The 24571-nt window shown below is 47.2% G+C and overlaps 1 protein-coding gene across 1 annotated transcript in view; it reads right to left on the bottom strand.

Moving 5' to 3' along the window:
* Positions 1–468: 468 nt before the first annotated feature.
* Positions 469–24571, bottom strand: part of LOC119403629 (lipase member M) — a 43835-nt gene continuing 19732 nt past the window's right edge. The window contains exons 6-9 of the mRNA XM_037670549.2: positions 22542–22694; positions 21399–21470; positions 2334–2402; positions 469–1265 (exon numbers count right to left, since the gene is read on the bottom strand). Coding sequence (XP_037526477.1) covers positions 1011–1265; positions 2334–2402; positions 21399–21470; positions 22542–22694 — 549 coding nt within the window. The 3' untranslated portion in view covers positions 469–1010. The remainder of the gene's footprint in view (positions 1266–2333; positions 2403–21398; positions 21471–22541; positions 22695–24571) is intronic.

Raw genomic sequence — 24571 nt, 5'->3', positions numbered from 1 at the left:
ATGTCAACTTTCTTGCCCTTCAGCCTGCTCCTCCGGCTCCCCTATGTACCACGCGCGCGGGAAACCAAGTTTATTCTGCAATGAGTTCGTGGTGTTGGTTTTATACTATCGATAGTACCATCGCATTTTTTACTATCGATAGCGCTATCGATAGTATTTTTTAACATCGATAGTTCGATAGTGACTCAGCTATCGATAGTATCGATAGTGCCATCGATAGTTCTGCATCACTAATGTACGCAAGCGAAATTGAAAATTTTCGGGATGGGGGGTTGAACCCCCACCCCCCACCCTTGGCTACGCCCCTTAGCAGTGTGTTGTAAACGCAAGAAACACATTGAAATTCCTACCGTCACTCTCACATTCATGTGCATGTGCAGAGGCCTCAGGGAAATTTAACAATAAAATTCTGACCTTCATTTTCCCCTTTGGTAATGAAGCTCGGAATGAACGACAACAAAGTGCTCAAAAATAATTTATTAGTGTAAACGGACTGATCGTTTGGCGTCATTGTCATTTTAAACTGCACGCACATTCCTGCCAAAACAATCCCGGTCGGCCAGCGGGAATCTTTTCTGTGAAAAACTTGAACGTCATATTACTTAGTAGCACATTTTAGAGAGGGGTATCTGAAACGTGGTAACACCTTTGACATTTCTTATAAGCCGACATCACATCACGGCATTTCGGCTTCATTATCTTGCTATTAAAACATCATCATTACGTGAGTGAATGAATTTTTATTTGCGAACGCTTTATTCATAGCCAACATCAGTTCGCGGCTCCTCACACCGTTAATTTAGCCATCTTCAAAACGTAAACCTCGGAAGACCAAACGTTAACAAAAAAAAAGAGAAATACGCGCAGCAATATACGTACCACACGCTGTAGCTGTTATCGATCTTTGTGTCATGAGTGTATCAATGCGGCTATCTTATATCAGTTAGTTGCCAATGCGTCACCCGGTGAATGCACCAACTCCCGCCCCTCTCTTCAAACAAGTCGTTCTTTTACGCCCCATATAAAAGCATCCAGTAATTCATAAAATCGATGAGTGGCCTGTAAACGACTGTAGCTGCATCAGTGCCTAAAACAAAGTCCAAGTGCGTGAATGCCGGCTCTGGAACAATGTAGTCCATCACGACATTTGGCAGGCTTCGCCGAAGTGTGGAAACATCTTCAGGGTTGGCGAAGAAATCGTTGCGAGCGCTGAAAAGTGCCACCGGTGCTGTAATCTTGGAGAAATCGTAGGCCGGACTGTCCACCTTTAAAAAATAACACGAAACAAACATTACTGCCTAAACCATCACGGCACGAATAGCTCAATCAAGCATTTATCAATATTGCTTTCGTCCATTGTTGTTCTGCAATTACCCGGGCAGCTGTAGTGAAGAATAGACGGCGACATCGCATCAAATACTAGCACACTACGGCATAGCTACACGACATCATAAAAGCTGCGCAATTTTCTTGAATTCTCAACAGCTCTTTCGTAAAGCAAGGTAATTGTAATTGGCGCGGTTTCTTCATTCGTTTCCATTTTTGCATGTTTGTACATGATGTCCAATGAACGAGCCTGATCAATTGCTTCTTTTGTCGGGGTAGCAATGGTAGCGGTTATTTTCTTGCAAGTTATGTGCTCCCGTGAGAAGGTAGTGGTATTTTGTTTGTTTGCCTGTCACGGGTGTATTTCTGGGATTATGCAAAAGAATAACTGATCCCTTTTAACGTCTACCAAAACGTTTCTGCTCTCTCTGGGCCAGTGCCTTTAGAGCCAATCAAAAACGAGGATAGATGTGGTATTCGCACACTTTTTCGCCATTTCTCGAAAGAATGAGGCCAGGAACAGATACAGTAGTTGATTTCTGTCATGCCAAGATCGTTAAATACTTAAGATATTACAACAGGTGAGACACACAGGCCATTTTTTTCCTGCACTGATGAATTTGATAATGATCATAATTTTTTTAGAACAATAACAAAAAACATTCTTGCATTTCGCATTACTCGAGAACACTAGGCATAATTATAGCTCAGCGCTGTCATCAACAAAACCTACAGAACGCACTCATCACCGCCTTAAACTACAGTGGGTACGGGGATTGTGTCAAAAGTCTTAACGGAAACTACTGACGGTAAGCAAACTGTTTGCCCAGGCATAAATGGCAGTAATGAGTTCACCACTCGGTAATACCTTTGCAATCAATCAATTCTGCTGTTCAGCTGTATGCTAATAACTTTTACGCTCTTTGGACTTCAGTCTGAAGTCTTTACAATAAACGCAACCATGAGAAGTGCGAAAAGTGCGCAGAAAATGGGAAGGCTTTTCTTACTGTGCCATACAAATCCAAGTTCCTGAGTGGACCATAGTTGTACTTGACGAAGTTCCTGGCTCGAATGATCTGAACAAAGAACATTGATCTCGCTGTCATGCATGTTTGCTTAAAAGCACAGTTTCAGAACAGCACGAATAAGCACATATCTCCGAGTATACAAGAAGGTCAAGTGTCCAAGCAATCAAGGCGTGAAATGTACGTCGCTTCACCACTCGTGCTTCATCTAAAAGGAATAATCTACCTTTTATACGAATGCACGGGTGCCGTGTCCAAGCCTTAGAGCTGTAGCAAATAACCTCACTCAACGAAAGTCCTTTCCAACGCCGTAATGGAGTTTCGTTGCATATCCTAAGAATAAAAAGCAGATTCGAATATTTGTATTTTTCCTGACTCGCTAGCATATCTAATTAAAGGCATGAAAACGACAGCAGTTTAATGGTGTGCTGAAATGATATGTGTGGACTAAACAGAAATCCAGGTGATCGAAAATATAACTTGCCGCAGCTGGGGACAAAACCTACGTCCTCCACAGAACGTGTCTTGTTCTACAAGGGCGGTCGCAAATGGCGCCCCATTTTTAGGTCTAGGTATTGTGAAGAGCAAGAGCGGCACTGGGGCTCGGCGGCTTCCGCGAGAGTTCGGGGGGCAGAGGAAGAGAAAGACGAGAGGAGAATAGAACAGCTTGGCCCAGGAACGGGCGTTGTCTCTATCTCGTCCTTTACAATGGCGCAGCCTACGACCGACGAACCTCTGCTCGGCGACCTGCAACCGCACACCGTCCTACGGAGCGGACGCACCCTTTCGCGATCCGCTCCTTCTCCTACGGTGGCTTCGGGCTTCGAGCTCAACCCCGCTCCTGTACCAACCGGATCATCGGAAGGCTTCCCCGTACCTCAAGTCGCCTACTCCACTGCCTTGCAGATGGACGCTACCTCGGTCCCAAGGGACGCTGTCCACGCTCCCTCGGACTTCACTGCCCCAACAACAGCACAAACGCCCCCTGCATCCATGCCAGAGGGTACTTAGTCCTACCTCGAATGCGGCTTCCTGCGACTTTGCCGGGTTCACGCAGGCAATTACTACCTTAAGGAAGTCCTTCGAGGACACCAATGCCTGCATTACAAGAGCGTTGGCACGTCCAGCGCTGCCTTCGCCATATCTTACTGAAGTTCCTGAATTTCGAGGGTTTCAGGACGACCCAACCCTCTGGCTGCAAACCATCGATACATTAGCCCGTCACCAATCATGGCCTGAGGACGTCAAATTGTCGTTCGCCGAAAGCCGACTGCGCGACTCGGCCAAAGCATGGCAACGGTACGACGGCTGTCATCACCACACTTGGACGGAATGGAGTGCAGCTTTGGTGAGCGCCTTCACCCCGCTCTCATCATCATATGATGACCAGTTCATGCGGATGCGATCGCGCCAACAAGCTCCCACTGAAGACGTCACCAACTACATTTATGACAAGCTCCAGCTCCTAAGCGCTTGTAGGATCACGTGGCAGTCTCCAGCAGCGCGTCAGTACGTCGTCGACGGAATGTGGGATGCTACTCATGCGGCCATCCTGTCTTCTCAGTCTCCGGAGACTTCACCCACTATCTTCGCTCACAAGGCCGCGGAACTCCAGCAGAGTACTCGACGTCGTCTCAGTTTCGGCAGGCCTCAGCAGCCCGATCCACCGCCACCCACCTTCTCGCGACGGGGTTGCTTTTCGTGCGGCCGTATTGGACACAACGCCAAGGAATGCCGCCAACAACCGCACTCCCGGATTCAATATCAGGCGTTTCAAATACCACTGTTACCAGTACATGTCGAAGGAATCGGCGAATTGTCCGCGCTCGTGGATACCGGCGCTGAACGAACGGCACTGCACCGGCGTCACGCTCCCGACACCATTTCCCCCTGGACGCAGCCACCACTTCGCGGACTAGGAGGCAGCGTGACTCCAGTGGGCATGCTTGACGTCTACATCCGAACGACAGCGGGGACAAAGTTTCTCCCAGCCATTCCTGTTTTCGAGGGCCTGCCTGCCGACATGATTCTAGGAACAGATTTTCTCCTGTCAGATGACATCCAGATCACCATCGATCGCGGCCACATTGAGCTCCGGTCTTCGTCTACCGAGACTACTGCGACGGCCCTGCCAACGCCGCGAGGTGAGCTGCCTAGTCCACTTGCATTAGGTGATATACTGTCTCGTCATAAAGCGGTATTCGCCGACTCAACAGCCGATCTCTCGGCACTAAAATGTTGTTGCATCGAATACCGACGGGCAACCACTCCCCGATATGCGTGCCGTGCGAAGATACGCTGAGAGGGGAGCGCGCCGTTATCGCAGATCAAGTGCGCGAGATGCTCTCGGCAGGCATAATTAGGCCTTCGTCAAGTCCTTGGGCAGCCCCTGTCGTGCTCGTGCGAAAGAAAGACGGATCCATGCGCTTCTGCGTAGATTACAGGCAGCTCAATAAGTGTACGACTCCCGACTCCTATCCACTACCCCGTATCGACGACGCCATTGATACAGTTCGCCACTGCAAATTCTTCTCGTCACTTGACTTACGTGCAGGGTACTGGCAGATTAACGTCGCAGAAGAAGATAAAAGCAAGACAGCTTTTCGCACTCCATCAGGCTTATATGAATTCAATCGCATGTCGTTTGGGCTCAGAACGGCCCCCAGTACATTTCAGCGTGCGATGAATTCAGTCCTAGGCTCCCTCAAGAACCGAGCCTGCGTGGTCTACCTGGATGACATCCTGGTCGTTGGCACCACCGAGGACGAACACCTGCGAAATTTAGACGAAGTGCTCCACAGACTCTACGAGGCGGGGTTCCGCTTGAACCGCGACAAGTGTCAGTTCGGTCTGTCTAAGATAGCCTACCTTGGACATAATATTTCTCCTGACGGTATACAGCCACTCCCGGAGCGCATCGCGGCAGTGTCAGACTATCCCACACCAACCAGCTTGAAGCAGGTTCAATCATTTATGGGCATGGCGTCGTACTTGCGGAGGTTTATTCCCCACTTCGCTTCGATTGCAGCTCCCCTGAGCGATCTCCTCAAGAAGGGCGTCCAATTTCAATGGGGCGATGCGCAAGACACCGCTTTTCGGACGATAAAGCAGAAGCTCACTCTCTGTCCAGTATTGAGTCACTTTAATGATGACTGGACCACTGAAGTCCACACCGATGCTAGCCAAGTCGGTCTAGGGGCAGTGCTCGTTCAACGCGATTTAGACGGCGTCGAGCACATCGTCGCTTATGCCAGCCGGAAGCTATCCGATACCGAGCGCCACTATCACTCCAATGAGCTGGAATGTCTGGCGGTGGTGTGGAGCGTGGACGACAAATTTCGGCACTATCTGTTTGGACGCAGGTTCACCGTGGTAACAAATAATGCTGCTTTAACATGGATGTTCTCCAAGCAGCAGCTCAAGCACAAATTTGCCCGGTGGATTATTACGCTCCAAGAGTACGATTTTGACGTGCGTCATCGCGCTGGGGTCTTGAACAATATCGCCGATGCCTTGTCACGCAACCTTCTCACCCGTGTGGACGGAAGTAGGCAGAATCACATCTACTTCGCTCAAGCAAACATGCCCAAAGCCCAACAAGAGGACAAGGAATTGGCCCCAATCATTGCGGCTGTAACGGGTACAAAAAACAAACCCGATGTTTGTAATACGCAATGATGTGCTCTGCCGTCGTCAGTGGCACAAGGACCTCTCGGAAGAACGCTACCTTCTGGCCGTTCCGAAATGTTTGCGTACCGAAATACTACGGGCCATTCATGACGACCCCGAAGGAGGGCACATCGGACAACGAGCCACGCTCCGCAAACTACAAGAACGCTTCTGGTGGCCGAAAATGCAAAGCAATGTGCGCTCTTACGTCGCCAGTTGCGAAGCGTGCCAACAGTTTAAGCGACGGCCAGGGTGCCAGCCAGGACTGTTGACACCTGTTGAGGTACCCGATCAGATATTTCACACGGTAGGCATCGACTACATAGGGCCCGCTCCCCATCACATCTGCTGGAAACCGCTATATTCTTGCGGCTGTGGATTATCTTTCCAAATATGTGGAAGTGGCAGCCGTACCATCCCTTGCCTCTGACCATCTAGTCGGTTTCCTGAAACGAAGATTTGAATGGAGGCATGGCTTGCCAAAGAAGTTGATATCTGATCGCGCAACAACATTCCGTAGCCGGCAACTACACAAGTACCTCTCTAAGGCGGGGGTGCAGCACCATTATGCATCTGCGTTCCATCCCCAGGCAAACGGCCTTATCGAGCGAACCAATCAAACTATTCAAGCAAGACTCGCTCCGTATACTAAAGTAAAGAAGAAAGGAGAGGCCGATTGGGATGTCCACCTTCGAGCTGCTGGCTATGCGGTTAACACGGCGGTGCAGACATCGACTGGCTCGACGCCGTACGAAATCGTATATGGGAAGCTGCCACAACTGAAAGCTGTCCTCAAGCTAGACGCTCCTGTTAGCATCACCCGCCATGACAGCCGTACGGACGCCTGCCAGAAGATCAGAGCTGCGGCGAGGAAAAGAGCCACAGAAGCCCAAGAGAAACAAAAGTGCAATTATGACCGCCGCCGGCGACATGCCCCGACGTACACATGGGAGACGAGGTGTGGGTTCAAGGGGCGCCAGCTGTGTGGGCAAGAAGCTACTCGCGAAGTTCGAGGGGCCCTTCACAATCACCGAACGCCTGGGAGAGAACACGTGGCGCGTTAGCACCGCGGATCCAAACTTTGCACTCGACCGGCGGAAGAGAAATAACTTCGCAGTGCACGTGTCGCGTTTCAAGAAAAGATTGCGCCGTTTGGACTGAACTGTTGTTTCTTTTTTGTTTGCCAGGTCCGCAGCGTGGCCGAGTGTGAAGAGCAAGAGCGGCACTGGGGCTCGGCGGCTTCCGCGAGAGTTCGGGGGGCAGAGGAAGAGAAAGACGAGAGGAGAATAGAACAGCTTGGCCCAGGAACGGGCGTTGTCTCTATTCGTCTTTTACAGTATACAATATCAGACTTTGCAGTATGAGCCGTTGCCCTCCAGGGCTCAGACACAGAAATACGAAATTCAATAAAACCGACTGGTGGGCTAACTGGCACTGCATATGTTATGTTTCAGAGCAAGGTATCTTCCTTTTCGTCCTCGTGTTTCCTTGCGCTGAAACATAAGAAATACGAACTTTTTTATTTTCAAATCGATCGTACGGTTACTCAAGGCATATATTAAGGTTCATGAAGCAAATTAATTTCATCCACCGGTTTATAGCACGAAGCTATAATGAAAATCCATAGATTTCTGAGAATGAAAGCCTTCCGGTCGCAAAGTTCATTCTGGTCTGGGACTCTAGCAGGGGCTTAATTCACTTTCACGCTACACTGTTCTACGTAGAATGCTGGTTAGCTCAGATGGTAGATGACCGCTCCAACGGGGCTTGAATCCCGTGTTCGAATCCTGGACCAGGACGAATTCTTTGGCGTGACTTCGGAAGTCTTCTTTCAGAAAGATTCCCGTGGATCGACTTTATAGATTTCTCCTAGAAACAGTGGTTGACAAATTTGCGCTGTCGCTATGTATCAGCATGCATAGCTTAAAAAAAGGCGCAGCAGCTGTACACAAAGATACTTTCGATAAATCGGCGGTCGCCCAGGCTTAGGAAAGGCGATGAGAAACCCAAGCTTTCGTGCTGCCTCTCGACTATTTTTATTTATTTATTTATTTATTTATTTATTTATTTATTTATTTATTTATTCATTTATTTATTTATTTATTTAATGAATACTGCACACCAAGAATCGGCCCAAGCCGGACAGGTACAAGGGGCAGGTTATAAGCAAAACAACAAAGATAACACGGGAAAATATTAGGGAAAATGGAGACAAAATACCTGTTAACAGCTTGCATCAAGGACAACATGGCAAAATATTACATAAAATGGAAACAAAACACAAATTAACAGTGCATATTGAAGCTGTAAGTTACAAAATTGGCTGATCACTTAGACGGTTCCACTCTGATACAGTACGCGGGAATAACGAAAACTCAAACGCGTTAGTTTTAGCAAAATGCGGGGTGCAAGAGTGGGTATGATGATGTCGTGTATGCCTAGTGGACAGAGGAGATGCATATATGCACGTGGGTCAAGGGCTAGCTTATGATTAACAAGAAGATACAGAAAGTTCAGGCGGTTCGTTTATCGTCGTAGTTCCAAGTTTTAGGGGCGAAGCTCCTTATGCCGTGGGTCTGTCCATCCTCCGTTTGTTTGTTTGTTTGTAGTAGCCACCTCTAGTTCGTGAAGTGCTCACTAGATGGCGTAGGTGGCGCTCGCTCCATTTTATTATATATATATATATATATATATTATAGATATATATATATATATATATATTATATATATATACATATATATATATATATAGATATATATATATATATATATATATATATATATATATATATATATATATATATATATACAATACTTTAGTTTTATGCATATTAATTTTCAGACCTACTCTTCTACTTTCCGTATCCAGTTCAGTAATCATGAGCTGCATTCGTCTCCCGCGTTCCTCATCATGTATATATATACATCATCATATATATATATATATATATATATATACATGATGAGTATATATATACATGATGAGTAACGCGGGAGACGAATTGCAGCTCATGATTACTGAACTGGATACGGAAAGTAGAAGAGTACGTCTGAAAATTAACATGCATAAAACTAAAGTATTGTGGTACAATCTTGGCAGAGAACAGCGCTTTGCGATAGGTAGCGAGACACTGGAAGTTGTAAAGGAGTACGCCTACTTAGGACAGGTAGTAACCACGGAGCCGAACCATGAGAGTGAAATAACTAGAAGAATAAGAATGGGATGGGGCTCATTCGGCAAGCACTATCAAAGCATGAATGGTAATCTACCACTATCCCTCAAGAGGAAGGTATATAACAGCTGCATCTTACCGGTACTTACCTACGGAGCAGAAACCTGGAGACTTACAAAGAGGGTTCAACTTAAATTGAGGACGACGCAGCGAGCGATGGAAAGGAAAATGATAGGTGTAACCTTAAGAGACAGGAAGAGAGCAGAGTGGGTCAGGGAACAAACGGGGGTTAATGACATCATAGTTGAAATCAAGAAGAAGAAATGGATGTGGGCCGGGCACGTAGCACGTCGGCAGGATAACCGGTGGTCATTAATGGTAACTGACTGGATTCCAAGAGATGGCAAACGCGTGAGGGGGAGACAGAAAATTAGGTGGGTAGATGAGATTAAGAAGTTTGCAGGTATTACGTGGCAGCAGAAAGCACAGGACCGGGTTGTTTGGCGGAACATGGGAGAGGCCTCTGCCCTGCAGTGGGCGTAGACAGGCTGATGATAATGATATATATATATATATATATATATATATATATAGGGCAACTGCCAGACGTGGGGGAGGGGGGAAGAGGCCGCCGTGGCGAACTGGATTAGTCATAAAGAAGGGGGGAAAGAAAACAAGAAAAAAGAAAGAAAAGGAACAAAAAGCGGGGGGGGGGAGGGGGAGCGTATACGTTTCGCTGTATGATTGTCAGTGGAAGCACGGGTCATTTTAACGATAGTAGGTTCGAAATTCCTGGGAGAAGGGCTTAACTCTCATTGGTTTTCGTTGTGTATGTACCACACCGAATAGACTCAAGAGCCCTTTTAAAAACGTTAATAGCTGGCTGGAGTGTATTGAACATGTGAATAAGGTATGACTCTGAATATTTTCTGTCTCTTGGGGACTAGAAGTTTGACTGAAGTATGTAAAGTTTGAGATCGTTGAAGTTGTGACCTGCTACATTGAAATGCTGCGCCACTGCTTTGAGTAATTTCTTCGCCATGTCCGCGCGATGCCCGTCTAATCTAACTTTAACAGGTTGTCCCGTTTCTCCAATGTACCGTTTCTGACAATATGAACATTCGAACATGTAGATAACGTTTGAACTAGTGCAGGTAAAACTAGATTTTATATGATGGACGTAATCACTTCCGGTGCTCTTAACTATAACGTCATCTTGAAGGTGTTTACAAGTCTTACATCTTGGATGAGAACGAGGTGTTATGTGGGCAGTAGAATGAGGGTTTCCACTGACAATCATTCAGCGAAACGTACACCTTCCTCTCTCCCCCCCCCCCTTTTTGTTCCTTTTTTTCCTTTTTTCTTTTTTCTTTTTTTCCTTCCTTACGACTCATCCAGTTCGCCACGGCGGCCTCTTCCCCCCTCCCTCACCCCCACTCTGGCAGTTGCCCTCCCCTTCTTCCTTGTGGTGGAGAGGGCACGAAGCATATGCACACGATAGTTAAGGAAATCAGTTCCAGCCTTGAAGAAGACAAGTCCACTTGTCGAAACGTCGGCTCGAGCACCCACCCCCTGTTTACGGATTTTTTCATCACAAAGATAAACAGTTATTTTCTGCGTCGAGTGCCACACCATTGTCATTACACCAGTTTAATGCGTTACTAAGAATTAAGTTCAGATTCTGTTGATCATTAGTACAAGCAACTTGACGAAAAACCACGCAATCATCCGCGAACAGTCTGATTTGAGTTCCTGGTAGTACTGTGTTAACAACGTCATTGACATAAAATAAAAACAATAAGGGCCCCAGAACACCACTATGTGGCACGCCTGATATTACAGGAAGAGAACCCGAATTGTTCCCATCTACCGAAACGAACTGCGAAGGTTCTGTTAAGTGGTCCGCACTCCAGGCAATAAGTATGTCGGGAAGGTTAAGGTCGTAATTAGTTTGTGATGAACAACTTTGTCAAGTGCCTTACAAAAATCAAGGAATATGACGTCCATTTCACTATTTTTATCCAGATATTCTGCAAATGAATGGACCACTGTGACTAACTGAGTTACGGTTCAATAACCTTTTCTAAAGCCATGCTGAAAATTTGTTAGTATAGAGTTTTGTTCAAGGAATACCACAACGCGTTTAGATACGAAATGTTCAAGAATTTACAAATTGGCGATGTTAATGAGATGGGACGGTAGTTTTTTAAGAGTACTTGGTTGCCTTTTCTAAAGACGGGAACAACATGTGCCCTCTTCCAATCACCAGGTAGCTTTGCGCTTAACGGCGAATATTGATAGAGCACAATGACAAAATGAGCATTACTTTCTGCATAATTGCGAAGAAATACAGTAGGTATATTGCCTGGACCACAAGATGATTTAGTGTTCAAGTTCAAAATTATTGCAACAACACCAGAATATGATGTAAAGTCAACTTCATTGGGTTGAAACACTCTTTGCTGAGGTGCAGTAAGGCTCGCCTTAACGAATACGCTATGAAAAAAGTTGTTAAAATGCTCCGCATTGACCTTAATATCTGTAACTGTAATCTCATTAACTAATATCTGTGATGCCTTACTATAGCTTAGGAAGTTGCATAACTTCGTAGCATCGGTTTTTAAAAAGTTCGGTAGAGTTCTTTTAAAGTAAAAATCATTTTATTCGCGCAAAGCGTATGCCAAATTTATTTTAAGTTCATAAATAACAGCTGATCGTGGGTTACTATTTTTTTAGTCGTTCTAATTTGCGTTTTAAATGGATGATTTTACGTGTAATCTAAGGTGTGTTTTTAGCAATCTTTTTAAATTTGGTGGGTACGAACGTATCTATGTAGTGATGGCACATTTTAGAAAACCGCTTTCATAGCGCGTCAACATCGCCCTCGTTTTCAATGAAGTCAGCATAACAACTTTCCATGTATTCCAAAATAGACGCATCAACAGGTCTTGAGTAATCTTTGAAACTTCGAGTGGTTGTGCGCTTGTGAGCGACAGCGTTGAATAGAGGAATAGTAACATTTACAAGTTGATGATCAGACAGGCCACTTTCAATTCAACTGTATATTTATAAAAATCGCGGCTTAGAAACGCTGAGTCCAATATTGCACTAGATGAACTTTGTTCACGAGTGGCGGCCTAACCACTTGAACTACGTGGTGACTAAGCATGATGTCAAATACTATTTTAGCATTCTTGTTCGATTTGCGGCTTGCCTACAGGAGTTCCCAATCAACATTTGGCAAGTTGAAATCCCCGATAAGATTCTTTTTTACTCTGGAATTGTGTCATATGTTAGATTTCAGCAGATATTCAGGAGCAGCGTCTGGTGATCTATAGCACGCGTATAGCAAAAAGCGTTGATCCCAACAAGTTATTTTTACACACAAACACTCGAGATCAGTGACATCCGCTAAAACAATCGCTTGTATTTGTTGAGACGCGTCGCTCGGCAGAGCTGCGCAAGTGAACAACTCGCGTCCCAAACAACAACTGAACTTTTATTATCACCCTTCCTCCCGAAGATAACTTTTTCGTGCGGGCGCATGCGCTCTCTGCACCGCACACAGAAGCACCGCTTTGCGTCGCCACAGTACTCCTCCCCCTAGTGAGTGCGCGCGCAACGGCCGCACTCGGACGATCCACTGCGGTTCATAAGTTCATGCGCACCGGGGCTCTCGTACACCGTCCACTCCGCGTGAACCGTTTGAGGACTTGTTGGAGCTGCGCTACGTGGTCTGCCGGGGGTGCCTGCGAAGATGGAGCTCGAGGTGGTGCGGGTGCTTCGCTGTCGGAGTCCACGTGTGCTGATTCTACGCGGTCTAGAGAAACCACGTCGTGACGACCACCTTTGTCGATTGTAATGTGCTTATGTGCCCGTCGCAGCACCTTGAAGGGGCCGTCGTACGGGGGCCGGAGTGGACGCTGTACGGCGTCGTGCCTCACAAACACGTGAGAGCAGGAGGAGAGTTCCCGGTCCACGTAGACTGACCGGGCTGCGGGCGTACGCGGAAGAACAGCGCGTAGCTTGCTCATGATGTCTCGTAGTCGCACGGCGTAGTCCGCGTTCGCGTACACGTTCTCGTCCTTACTGGTAGTGAAAAACTCCCCTGGGAGGCGAAGCGTTGTTCCGTACACCAGTTCAGCGGAGCAGCATCCAATATCTGCTTTCAGAGCCGTCCTTACGCCCAACAGAACAAACGGCAGTGCCTCTACCCAACTGTGACTCGCAGTAGCCGTCAGGCTCGTCTTCAGATGGCGATGGAATCTTTCCACTATACCGTTGCTTATCGGATGGTAGGCAGTTGTTCTGATGCGGTCAGTACCCAAGAGCCGCGTGACGCTTGCGAACAGGGCTGACGCAAACTGTGTTCCGCGATCCGTAGTCACGGTTGCCGGCACTCCGAAGCGGGCCACCCAGTGGAAGATAAATGCGCGGGCGACGGTATCAGCAGTCATGTCTGGAATGGGCACTGCCTCCGGTCATCGCGTGAAGCGATCGATGCAGGTTAGCAGGTAGCTTTGCCCCTGGCACAACGGCAGTGGTCCCACAATGTCAACATGCACATGTGCAAACCGACAGTCCGGCAGAGGGAAGGATCCCAAGGGGGTCACAGTATGTCGCTGAACTTTGGAGCGCTGGCATGGGAGGCACTCTCGTGTCCAGTGTCGGACATCCCGGTTTATTCCTGGCCACACGAACCTCGCTGTGCATAGCCGTTGCGTGGCTCGAATCCCGGGATGCGCCAGGCTGTGCAGCAAGTCAAAAATGCTGCGACGGAGGTTCGAGGGGACGAACGGTCGGGCCCTGCCTGTAGACATGTCGCAGCATACGGATCCTGTGGGTTCTGCCAACCATTGCAGGTTCAAGGCGCTGGTTGGGGACGTCAGTAGACGCTTCAACTCTCCATCACTGCGTTGAGCCGTCGTAAGTGTGGTGAAGTCCACGCCACTCGGCAGGCTGATGGCATTCACTGGACCGCGCGAAAGAGCGTCGGCAGCAGCATTATCCGTGCCACTAACATGGCGTATATCTGTCGTGAATTCTGCGATGTACGACACTTGGCGGAGCTCCCGTGCCACGTGCGCACCCGAATCGGAGTTCGCGCGCAATGCGTAGGTGAGTGGCTTGTGATCCGTGAGCACAAAAAATTCTTGTCCTTCCACATAATGTCGGAAATGCCGGATAGCCGCGTATATGGCCAGGAGTTCCCTACCGAAGGTGCTGTACCTTCGTTCGGACGGGCTCAGTTTTCTGGAGAAGAAGGGGATTGGTCGCCACACTCCGCTGACCCTCTGCTGCAACACGGCTCCAATCGCTGCATCGGAGGCGTCTACCATAACACACTGAGGAACACCCAGCTACGGGTACGTGAGCATGGTAGCATTTGCGAGAGCTTCCTTAATCATCCGGAATGCTTGTGTGGATTGGTCGTTCTACTGAATGGCAGTTGCCTTAGATCCAGATGCCGCAAGTAGGCTGTGGAGAGGGTGAAGGATGTTGGCGCATTTCGGGATAAACCTACGATAGAAATTCACTAGTCCCAGGAACTCTCGAAGCTGGCGGAGGTTTCTCGGCTGTGGAAACTGCCGTACTGCTTCCACCTTGTCCCTCTGGGGCTGTACTCCGGCACTTGAAATGCTGTGGCCCAAAAATGATAGTGTCGGTACCCCAAACACGCACTTTGCCGTATTTATAACGATGCCGTTCTCTGTCAGTCGCTGGAGTAAGTAGCGCAGATGCCGCTCGTGCTCTTTAGGAGTGCTGCTAGCAATCAGAAGATCATCGAGGTATACCTTGCAAAAGTCGAGGCCACGAACAACGCCATCCATAAACCGTTGAAAAGTTTGGCCGGCGTTGCGTAAGCCGAAGGCATGCGTAGGAACTCGAACATTCCGAACGGCGTTGTTATTGCGGTCTTGGGAATATCCTCCGGTGCTACGGGTATCTGATGATATGCTCGCACTAGATCTATTTTAGAGAAAATGGTAGCACCATGCAGGAAGGAGGTCATGTCATGAATGGGCGGGACTGGGTAACGGTCTGGCACGGTCACCCGGTTCAGCGCTCGATAGTCCCCGCAAGGGTGCCAATCACCGTCTGTCGATTTTGGGACCATGTGAAGAGGTGACGCATATGGGCTGGATGAAGGACGTACTATCCTGAGTTCCATCATGTGGGCAAACGCCTGTCGAGCCAACCGCAGCTTCTCGGGTGACAGGCGCCGTGGTCGCGCATAGACCGGTGGGCCTGTGGTTTCGATGTGATGCAGGACGCCGTGCTTCACTTCTGGGAATGCCTGTGGCTGTCGCGTCAGCTCTGGGAACTCTTGTAGTATTGCGGTGAAGTACGCTTCTCCAGCCGGACTAAGCAAGGCCAGGCTGATAGGGGGGTGCCAACACGGCGTGCCCTGTACCGCTCCCCGAGAAACAAGGTCTTGAAGCCGTTTGTTGCGGACGTCGACCAACAGACCAAAGAACTGGAGAAAGTCTGCGCCTAGTATGGCGAATTTGACCTCAGCAGCTATGAACACCCAGCTAAACGTTCTGCCGAAACCGAAGTTCAGCGACAGTGAACGATGGCCATATGTTGTTATCACCGGGTTATTGACAGCTTGCAAGGGCGATGTACTAGGTTTCTTTCTTTCAGCTTGTGACGCCGGTATAACGCTCACCTCGGCGCCTGTGTCAACTAAGAAACGTATTCCGTTGTTGCGGTCGGTAATAAAGAATACTGAGGGACGACTTGGAGGCAACGTAGTAGCACTGGTCGCCCTCAGTGCCTGCCGCGGCCGTTTCCCGAGTGCGCGCACGTTGGGACACATTTACGCGCACTACTTCCGAACCTCCGATGATACCAGCAGATATGCTCGTGCTGCTGTTGCGGTAGCGGCGTGTTAGGCTCGGTTATCGTTTGCGCCCTCCTGCTTGTGTGCAAAGCTGATACTGTTTCGGCAAGTCGAGCAATCTCCTCACGCATCTCTTGAAGTTCGTTTAGAGGCTGTCGCGCTTGCACGGCAGCCATGGGTGTGGGCGGTGTCATTGCTACCAGTTTGTCAGCAAGTTCGGCGGCTGCGGTTAAATCCTTGTGCTCTGAGGCCGCGATGACCATGCGAACGCTTGAAGGCAACTTTTGCAAAAAAAGTTCTCGGAGCAATACTCCATCTATCGTGGTTGATGTCTCGCCGAGCAACTGTTGCATGTGCCGCAAAAGCTGACTAGGAGTGCGGTCGTCGAGTTCCGTGCCGCGAAGCAATTGCTGCAGTCGTTGTGGTTCGGAGGGCGTAACTCGGCGAACCAGGGTTTCCTTTAGTGTTGCATATGCGTTTTCGACAGGTGGTGCGAGCAACAGATCCCTGATTTCACTGGCTATGGCGGGCGGCAGACTGCTGACTACGCAGTGGTATTTCGTAAGGTCTGCGGTGATTCGTCTGGCTGCGAACTGAGATTCCACTTGTATGAACCAAAGTGCGGGGTCCGCAGTCCAAAAAGGGGGCAGCTTACCGTCGACTGCGGAGACTGTCGGAGTGGTGTCGGTCGTGGATGTTGAATCCATATTGCGGCTGGTTCGACACTCCGGTCGCTGCGTGTTCGACTCACGTCCGGGTCACCAATGTTGAGACGCGTCGCTCGGCAGAGCTGCGCAAGTGAACAACTCGCGTCCCAAACAACAACTGAACTTTTATTATCACCCTTCCTCCCGAAGATAACTTTTTCGTGCGGGCGCATGCGCTCTCTGCACCGCACACAGAAGCACCGGTTTGCGTCGCCACATATTCAAAGCTTGACAAGGATAGCAACACCTCCACCCTTCGGTCCTTACGAAATACACTGTAACTCGGGGGGAAAACTAAATCATCACTTATTTCATTTCGTAACCACGTTTTAGTGAGTACAGTAATGTGTGGATTGTATTCGACTAGGGTAGCCTCAATGAAATCTGTTTTGTTTACAATGCTTCGAGCGTTTATATTTAAGATTCGTAAGTTCTTATCCTTGGGTTTCGCAGGATTGCGGGTATTACGCGTTACTGGACGATATAACTGAACGTGTTTAGCGGATGTGGAAGGCCTCATATTATCACCCCGCCATCTCAGCTCCGGCTTTGCCTCTGCGAGTAGCCTCTGGTTATCGGTCGGTTCATGCCCACATTGCCATTTTATTGCGATAGCAATTATATGGACAGTCTCGGCTGATTTTTGCCGTCGCCGTCGCCGTCATGCTGCGTATATGTATAAGTATGTATATATACATCAATATCCCAAAGAAAAATAAATCAGAAAAATGCTTCCGAAGCGCGGAATCGAACCAGCGACCTCTGAATTCGCAGCGCGGTGCGCTAAGCACTACTCCACAAAGCGCACATCCCTCTGGCAGCTAACGGCGAGCGTTATATACACACCCTTTACCGTTTGCAGTCCTCCGAGACGGAGGCGCTTATAAGCGTTTCTTCATTACCCGCGAGATGGCGCTAGGAGCGCGCGGGCGCACTTAAAGGCGTTGGTCAGCTCTCTCGCTTCTTCTGATATTTGCGCAGCGAGAACCTTGCCCTTCCGCTGTCTGCTCGCGCGGGCGCTCGAACAAACTACCGCAATGTTCATGATTCTCAGCAGATCGAGCTACGTGGTAGCTCTCACCGCGCGTCGCGTGCGTGTAGCTCAAAGCGTTTCAGATGTCGTGCACGTAACGTACGTGTACTTTTCACGTTTGCGTATGAGAAGTCCCTACGTACGTGAAATTAAAACTGTCTAGTAGCTGCCGGGTAGTGATGGACGCACGGTAGTCGCAGCGCGTCCATCACGGGCCGCTTTTCTTGCTATCGCATTCATTGCTTCGCCCTTGCGGCGAAACATTGACTTTTTTTTTTTTGCAACGGAATTTTATCATTCAAGTCATGATCCCAGACATAAGGTACGTTGTTGATGTATGGGTGATCGAATGCTAGTTAAACCTTATGTCTTTTGTCGCGGTTCGGTTTCGCACTAGCCCACAATTTTCTTCGGATGTCACGAATTCTTAGAGAAAAATCTTCACCTATAGAAAAATCCGTGCCCTTGAGTCTAAAACCACTTTTCAGTATTGCATATTTACTTCTTGAAATCTAACAGTTTGAGAATGACAGGTCTCGTCGAGTCATGTCGTCGCTTGCCTCATCTACTTACACGCTCGATTTGAACACTGTCTATTTCAAGGATATCCTGAAAAATGCCTTTACCGCAGTGTCAAGTGCGGTGTTTGTTTCATCTTCTTTTTCTAGAAGTCCATAAACAATCAAGTTAGAGCGTCTGCTATAGTTTTCTATGTCATCAATTTTAGATTCAAGTGCTTTGAATGTGCTTTGCATGCAGTTATTTGCCCTTGCTTCGAGAGCAGAAACTGAACCTAATTTTCTCTCAATATCTGGAAGACTATACCCATGGAGGGCCCTATAGTGGAGCTAATCGGTATCGTGGCTTTACCGAACAAAAACGACTGCTTATTTCTTTGGTTGCTGCATGTTTGTCGAATCGGAATCAATCCGTAGAGATTAATGGTGCAAAATCGGGCTGCCTTCCAGTCACATCGGGTGTGCCGCAGGGCAGTGTCCTAGGCCCTCTTCTTTTTATTGTATATATTAAGGACATTGTTAACATGGTTGAAGGTGGTGTGCAGATTCGATTATTCGCTGATGATTGCGTGCTTTTTAAATATATTAATTCTGTCAATGACCAAATTAGTTTATGTGGTAGTTTAAATAATATTCTTGAATGGTGCATGTGCTGGCAAATGACACTAAACACAGACAAAAGCGTACTAATGCGAATGACTCACAAGAAATCACCTTTGCTTCATACGTATAAATTAGGTTCATCCCCTCTGCACGAAGTAACCCAATATAAGTATCTAGGAGTCACCTTTAACAACATGTTAACATGGAATGACCGCATTAGTAACACGTGCACCTCAGCCTTCAGAACATTATGCCTCTTGAGGCACAAACTTAAAAAAAGCCCCTTCCGATGTAAAATTGCTATGCTATAACACCTTAATCAGAACTAAACTGAAGTATGCATGTATTGTTTGGGATCCGTATAGTAAAACTAATATCAATAACCTCGAGAGAGTCTAGTGGTTATGGCGCTCGACTGCTGACCCGAAGGTCGCGGGATCGAATCCCGGCCGCGGCGGCTGCATTTTCGATGGAGGCGAAAATGTTTGAGGCCCGTGTACTTAGATTTAGGTGCACGTTAAAGAACCCCAGGTGGTCGAAATTTCCGGAGCCCTCCACTACGGCGTCTCTCATAATCATATGGTGGTTTTGGGACGTTAAACCCCAGATATTATTAATAACCTCGAGAGAGTGCAGCGAAAGGCAGTTAGATTTATATTTAACAAATTCTCAAGATTGGATTCACCCACAGAACTTATGAAAACTAACCATATTGAACCACTCGAGGTGAGAAGACAAAAAAAGAGAGTGAAATTTCTTAAACTGCTTTACATGAATATTTCACCACTACGCTCATCTCTATATCTATCACCTCTATTAACCAGACCCACACGCCACCATAGACAAGATGCATTAACACCTAACTTCGCGAGAACGAACATATTAAGAATTCTTTTTTCCTTCGTACTATAACCAAATGGAATTGTATAATCGAATCAACATCAAAGTCCTCATTATTACTGATTTGTTTTATAGCGTTTTGCCGGACATACTGACTCTATTTCTGTAATATTGTTTTTGTTTCCTTTGTTTTTTCCAACATTTTTTTCAAGCGTGTTCAGTGTTGTACCATTTTATTGCCCTCCCTGCTTGGACTACGTGTCCGAAGTATTTGATAAATAAAAAATATGAATATGGCCAAGTGCGGCGTTTTCGCGTTGCGTTTGACGGGTTGCCTTATTTTCGCCAAAAGCGCACGCCAGCTTCAAAAAGTTCCGCCGTGATGGGCGGAGGGCTGTGCCATCTGGCCGCATTGGAAGAAAGAAACCAACAAGTGACTGCACCCTCAACTCCGCTTGGCGGACGAGCGGGTGACGTGCCGCGTGAGGCATTTCTCTCTCATCCGAGTAGGAAGACGCGGCGGCGCGATTTCGCGATGGTATTCGTCAAAATGACGCGCGCGTCCCAGCCGCGCCGGAAATCGCGCCATACGCTTTCACCTTAAGAGAACCTATTATTTTTGTTTTTCGCTCTCTCTATGCGTTGTTGTACGCAGTCAGAATTTTCCTAATATATTCTTTAGCAACTTACTTTTTTTTTGTAAGGTCGCTGAACAGAAAGCTGAAAGCGAGAACCTCATTAGTCGCAGTCAATTTTACAGCAGTGCACTGACTCTCTGTCAAACTCTCATTGGACTTTCTTCAGGAAAAAGCATATCCACGAGGGCTACATTACAGCCCGTTGCGGTTTCCACTGCTAACGACACATAGAAAATCATAGCGTGCGACTTGACTCAATAACCCTTCAACGATAAACATTTTTGCTGCCACGAACACGCTTGTCAAAAAATTATCAAAATGCACCTTTCCTGAGCATTATCTCTTCAGTTCAATTGGCCCCGTAAAGTGTGTAATGGTGCAGCGCTGCGCTACAACTGACCTTTTTATACCATGTATGCACTGGTCGGGGCCTGCTGCGCCGCTTTTCCTCATTTCATTAATGTGCAGCATACCATGTATATATGACGTTTTGTCAAAAGTTTGTTCAGCGTTTCTGTTTTCTGTTTTATGCATGCAATGCAAGTAATTGTTGGCCTGAGTTTCTTGCGCCGCATATTGTGCGGCATCAACACTATTTATAAAACACTGATATTTAAACAATATGCCAGCGTAATCACCGGTAAATGAAAACGAACAAGACCTTTCCTTGATTTTTTAGATTTTATGTCATTGAGAAGAAAAAAGGAATCAAAGGACTTAATGTTTAAAATTATACTGAATCACTACTTAATTACATTGATAAGTAAGTTAATTAAAATTGTTTTTTTTTCGCCTAGTTGTACAGTGGTTAGGGTGCTCGGCTGCTGACCCGAAAATCGTGGGTTCGATTCCTGCTCCGGTGGTCGCATTTCCATGGAGGCGAAATGCTGAGGCCCCTGTACTGTGCGATGCCAGTGCACGTTAAACACCAGATGGTCGTAATTTCCTGAGCCTTCCACTACGGCGTGGTTTTGGCACGTAAGACCCCAGCTATTGTATGAATAATTGTTTGCACTAACCTGGGCGTACTGTTCGACGTTCCTCTTGGAAGCACCGGAGGGAATGTGACTAGTGTAGACCGCCAAGCGTGACTGGTAAAAAAGGAATGCATACATATCAAGGCTCACTCAGCTTATTTACGAAACAGCGATCGATATCGCAATGACAAATCATGCTTAACTGTAGAGTGCTACACCCATGACAAGCGGGCAGGTTAAGTCTAGTTACAAAGAGTACACTTCGTTTAAAGTGCGCTTTGCCGAATCTAAATGACGCAAGCGGAGCGTCACTTGCAGAAAAGTGTACTCCGGTCGGAGTGCGTTCCGTGAACGCACATTGCTGCGTCTCGGTCAATATTGACTTGCAGCGGTTGTATAAACGACAGCTGTGTTTTTCAGTGAGAGCAAAGTAATTTTCTTTCTATTTATAATTCAACGTAAAACGATCATATTTGTCGTTGTTCATTTTTTTTTCATCTACACAAACTAAAAAAGCGTCCGCTCGCAGTATCTCGCCACTTTGCTACGAGTGCGCTCTCATTTCCCCTTTAGCACCGTGGGCCATAAAGTGTCACTCAGGGTTCCGAAGCGTACTCCCCGTGAGTGCACTTAACTTGCCCGCTCTCACACGGGCATTACACTACCGTTTGCGAACAAGTTGTGGAGCCTGATACTCAAGGTGATAACTCTACTCCATAGAGTGTATGTCAAAGCGTCATGATCTCGGAGTTTTGCGTAGAGATTTATGCATAACTACAGGGAGCTTACTTCTTTCTCCTGCATCTTTCAGGATGCATGGACAGCATACACCTTGAAAGAGAACGCAATAGCAACATTATCGAAAGCTTTCAGCGCACACACAACAAACAAGGACGTAAGGGCAGAAGATAAGCAAGCACTTACGCCTTCAAGTAGAACTTTTTGCTGTAGAACTTACGCCTTCCTTTACGTCTTTGTTGTGTGCGTGCTGAAAACATTCCAAGGTGAATTCCTACCAAGTCGCCCCGTTTTCTGTACTTTTACATTGAAATGACATGGCCGTGAGCAATAGCTATGTTTTAATCGTCTGTAAAGTAATAAAACTTTTCCTAGACATTTGTAAATAACCAAATTGAAACTGTGCAATACAAATACATTTTTGGTTCCCATCATAGCTGTGCGTACCTGATTGACCTGGTTCGGGTTGACGCCGAACAGGATGAAGGTTGGCAGAGCACAGGCGTAGCGCAGAGGTGACTCGCACAAGGCGTAGGCGACACGGCGCAACCACTGCGGTCGCACCAGCAGCCGACCTCGGTTGGCAGCGATGGCCGACGCCTGCGATAAAAGTGGCTTTTATTTTTGACCCACACGTAAAGCCACCTAAATCTTTAACTACCGTGCGCGAGCGGCGATGGCGATGCCAAGTTGAAAACGGAGCGAGGGCAAGCGCATTCCCACAACGAGCGCTCAGCTAGGCCCATCATCTGCTAGGCAGTTCTTTCTTAAAGGAACACTGAACAAAAAGAGGAACAAATGACGAAAACATCTAAATTCCATTCGGAAGATGCGGCTGTTCCGATAAACATAGCTTATTTCGCATATTTTTGATCAGGTGGGTGTGTTTTTGGAGGATTGTCAGCACATGAAGCAGGAAGACATCCGTAGTTAATCAGAACAGCAGTGCATTTCGTTTACATCTCACTTCAGCGCTTCCGAAGCAGCCGAAGAGGTCGCTTCGTCCACGTGATCCTTTATAGCACGCGGCACGCCGACGGCGCCGCCAGCTTTTAGTGGAGGGCAGCTCGTCTTGAATGTCCCGGGTAGCACAGAAAACTTGGAGGACGCTTGAGCGTCACCTTGAGCGTTGACTCATACTTCACTGCACGACATGCGTACGTATGGTGGCGCTGAAGAAGGCAGCGATTTCAGCGGTCTGAAAATTAGTTTCGAAGAGAGAACAACGGTATCTTCATCAAATCGCAGCGGTGGGCACCGGGGCACCATCATCATCGTCCAATCATCAAAGCGTCTGGGCGCCCCGGTGTGCACCGGTTCAATTTCTCGAAAATGGCACAAGGAACATGAAAGACAGCAAATGGGCAGAGAAAGCGTTCCGGCGTTTGTATGGGAAGAGCGTTGACTCACAGTTGAGAAGAAGACCTAACAGACTCATCAACAAGTATGCGGCTTGCAGTGTAAGTGATATGGTAACAAAGAGCGTTGAGCGAGAAGTCAGAGAGGTGGAAAAGATTTATTGGATAGCAGTGATGGAAAGAACACCGGTTCTGAGTAACTACCGAATGAGCAACAACAAGTAAGGATACATTTCATGATACTTCAAGAGGAAGTGCTTTGCTACTCGAAGTGAGGGCGGGTTGCCTCAGAACGCGTAGTTATAAAGCGAGATCCAGCAAAGAAGAAAAAACGCCAGGCCTGCGCGGAAAGCGCAGCATAGTCGCAGCGAAAGCTAGAAGAGCGGTATTTCTAGAGCCCGTTATAAACTCTCTTGTGGCTACTAATACAATTAAACTAGCAACGTACCCACTACGCCACAAATCATAATTTTTGTGAAGTTGGGAAGCATGCTCTGGCGAATGTAAGGAAACAACGGAGCATGTTTTCATCGAATGTGAAGATATACACTTGGGTGTATGTTAGGTCTCTAGCATGAAGCCTTTGGTTTTAGGGACAACACAGGAAACACAGAAATAAGTAAAAGACGACTTAGGACTGGTGGCAGAAAAGCAGGCAGAAAACAACCAACCGGCCGGAAAACTAAAGTTAATCTGCTCTAAGGCGCAGAAAGTTTGAATGTGAATTTGAGTTTTTCTTTATAACAAGAGACCCTTGATTTAGCTAGACATGATTAGCCCGAAATAAGAAAATAATAATAATAATAATAATAATAATAATAATAATAATAATAATAATAATTTATTATTATTATTATTATTATTATTATTATTATTATTATTATTATTATTATTATTATTATTATTATTATAAAATATTGAGCTTGGTCGAGCGCAGGTCGCAGCCCCGTTATGAAGGGGGCGCTCTTAGCATCCATCCATCCACGGTCATGGAGAAAACTCGCATGGTCCCTTGGGCATTCGCCTGAGATGACTCGAAGGCGAAAGCCACCTTTTTCTTCTCAGTCGATTCTATTGAGCTCCCCGCCCTCGAAAAATTTCTGCACCTAGCGTGGTTTT

The sequence above is a fragment of the Rhipicephalus sanguineus genome, chromosome 8 (genome assembly GCF_013339695.2).
Source record: "Rhipicephalus sanguineus isolate Rsan-2018 chromosome 8, BIME_Rsan_1.4, whole genome shotgun sequence".
NCBI lineage: Eukaryota > Metazoa > Arthropoda > Arachnida > Ixodida > Ixodidae > Rhipicephalus > Rhipicephalus sanguineus.
Note: the sequence above shows the minus strand (reverse complement) of the source record. Positions and strands in the feature narration are given on the sequence as shown.